The sequence below is a fragment of the Amphimedon queenslandica genome, unplaced genomic scaffold, assembly GCF_000090795.2.
Source record: "Amphimedon queenslandica unplaced genomic scaffold, v1.1 AMPQUscaffold_1709_Cont26284, whole genome shotgun sequence".
NCBI classification, from domain to species: Eukaryota; Metazoa; Porifera; class Demospongiae; order Haplosclerida; family Niphatidae; genus Amphimedon; species Amphimedon queenslandica.
This window is the reverse complement of record NW_003557951.1, coordinates 1-1205: the sequence shown is the minus strand read 5'-3', so window position 1 is coordinate 1205 and position 1205 is coordinate 1. Positions and strand designations below refer to the sequence as shown.

Below are 1205 nucleotides of genomic sequence, written 5' to 3'. Positions count from 1 at the left end.
CCATTAGCATATAGCATTATTGAAATGGCACGTTGCAATAGGGACATTTTTGAAAACCTGTTTTTAAGTAACATGCAAACAATCAAGGAAATGATCTTGTGTGCTTCTTTGCTATCTGATAGAATGCCAACTAAAACTTTGACTATTGTTGGTACATATCTCTTCAACTCTAGCCAAATACTCTCCCAGCTGAAATGCCTTAAGGCTTCCACGTCATCCATTAAAATTGAAGCTTGGTCCAGGGAACAAATATCTTTCATTTCCTTTCTAATAACTAAGTGAAGCTATAGTTTCATTTTGTGTCCGATCTGATGTAGCAATTGATGATGAAAGAGAATTATAACTTTTGTTGAGTATCCTTCTCACATTCAAACTTGACCATGGTGATTTGACCTGAATCCTTTTTTTGCTTGATGGAAAATCAATGTCCACCTATCATGTGATAAGATGCATAAATTATGAATATAAACTAGTATTAACAAATGGTGGCTTACAGCAACTCCAACAGAACCATCTGATCTCTTTCTCTTGCCTAAAACTGAGCTGTCTTTAGCACTTGCTGCGGGTGTTGTTGGACTGGATTCTTCATTCTCACTTGAAGCGGCAACATCATCAGATTCAGCAGGTGGAATTAGTGATGCAGCTTCTGCTCGAGCTTCTGGTAGTAGCCCACTGTTCTTTACAAAGCAAAGGATATTATTCTTCAGATCAGCAACTCTTTGTAAAAGTACTGGTAAATCCATTATAGTTCCTATGCACCTGTGACAGACCCAAAGCCGCTCGTCGTGATTCACTGGCTGTGCATCAGAGAACTTTCTATTATAATAAAATAAGCACAGGCTATCAAGGATGCTTAAGACATGCTCAGACTTCTTCCCAAAGATGAGTTTTCTTTTCTTTTTACCTGCACCTTTCTTCACATCGGCCTTACAAAACAAGCAACTCATAGCGAGCTAGCGATAGCACTTCTCCACAGTCTCAAGCAGCTCTAGCTCTTGTCTAAGTGATGATGAATAATGACGCATGCTATAAATAAAACACGTGGTTCTGGTCGGGCCACCGGAAGTCTGGTGGCAACAAAAATGAGTGGGCATTGCTCATTCCACCAGACCCTTCCCCCGCCGTCCAATTATCAAAAAGGGGGATGGGTCTGGCTACGCGAGACTAGATTGTCACTGGGTCACAGTTTCTATTTATTTCTTTCA

The 1205-nt window shown here is 40.2% G+C and overlaps 1 protein-coding gene across 1 annotated transcript; it reads right to left on the bottom strand.

Moving 5' to 3' along the window:
* Positions 1 to 6: 6 nt before the first annotated feature.
* Positions 7 to 1159, bottom strand: LOC109593395 (uncharacterized). Its single transcript, XM_020008491.1, has 2 exons — positions 495 to 1159; positions 7 to 432 (listed from the first exon to the last, which is right to left on the bottom strand). The coding sequence occupies exons 1-2, from the start codon at positions 945 to 947 to the stop codon at positions 268 to 270; spliced, it is 618 nt and encodes a 205-aa protein (XP_019864050.1). The 5' UTR covers positions 948 to 1159; the 3' UTR covers positions 7 to 267.
* Between the last annotated feature and the right edge of the window lie 46 nt (positions 1160 to 1205).

Excerpts from the sequence above, each read along its gene's own strand:
- LOC109593395 (XM_020008491.1), bottom strand. The coding sequence starts at position 947 with ATGAGTTGCTTGTTTTGTAAGGCCGATGTGAAGAAAGGTGCAGGTAAA. Across the intron at positions 433-494 it reads ATGGTTCTGTTGGAGTTGCT|GTGGACATTGATTTTCCATC; the intron begins GTAAGCCACCAT and ends ATCACATGATAG.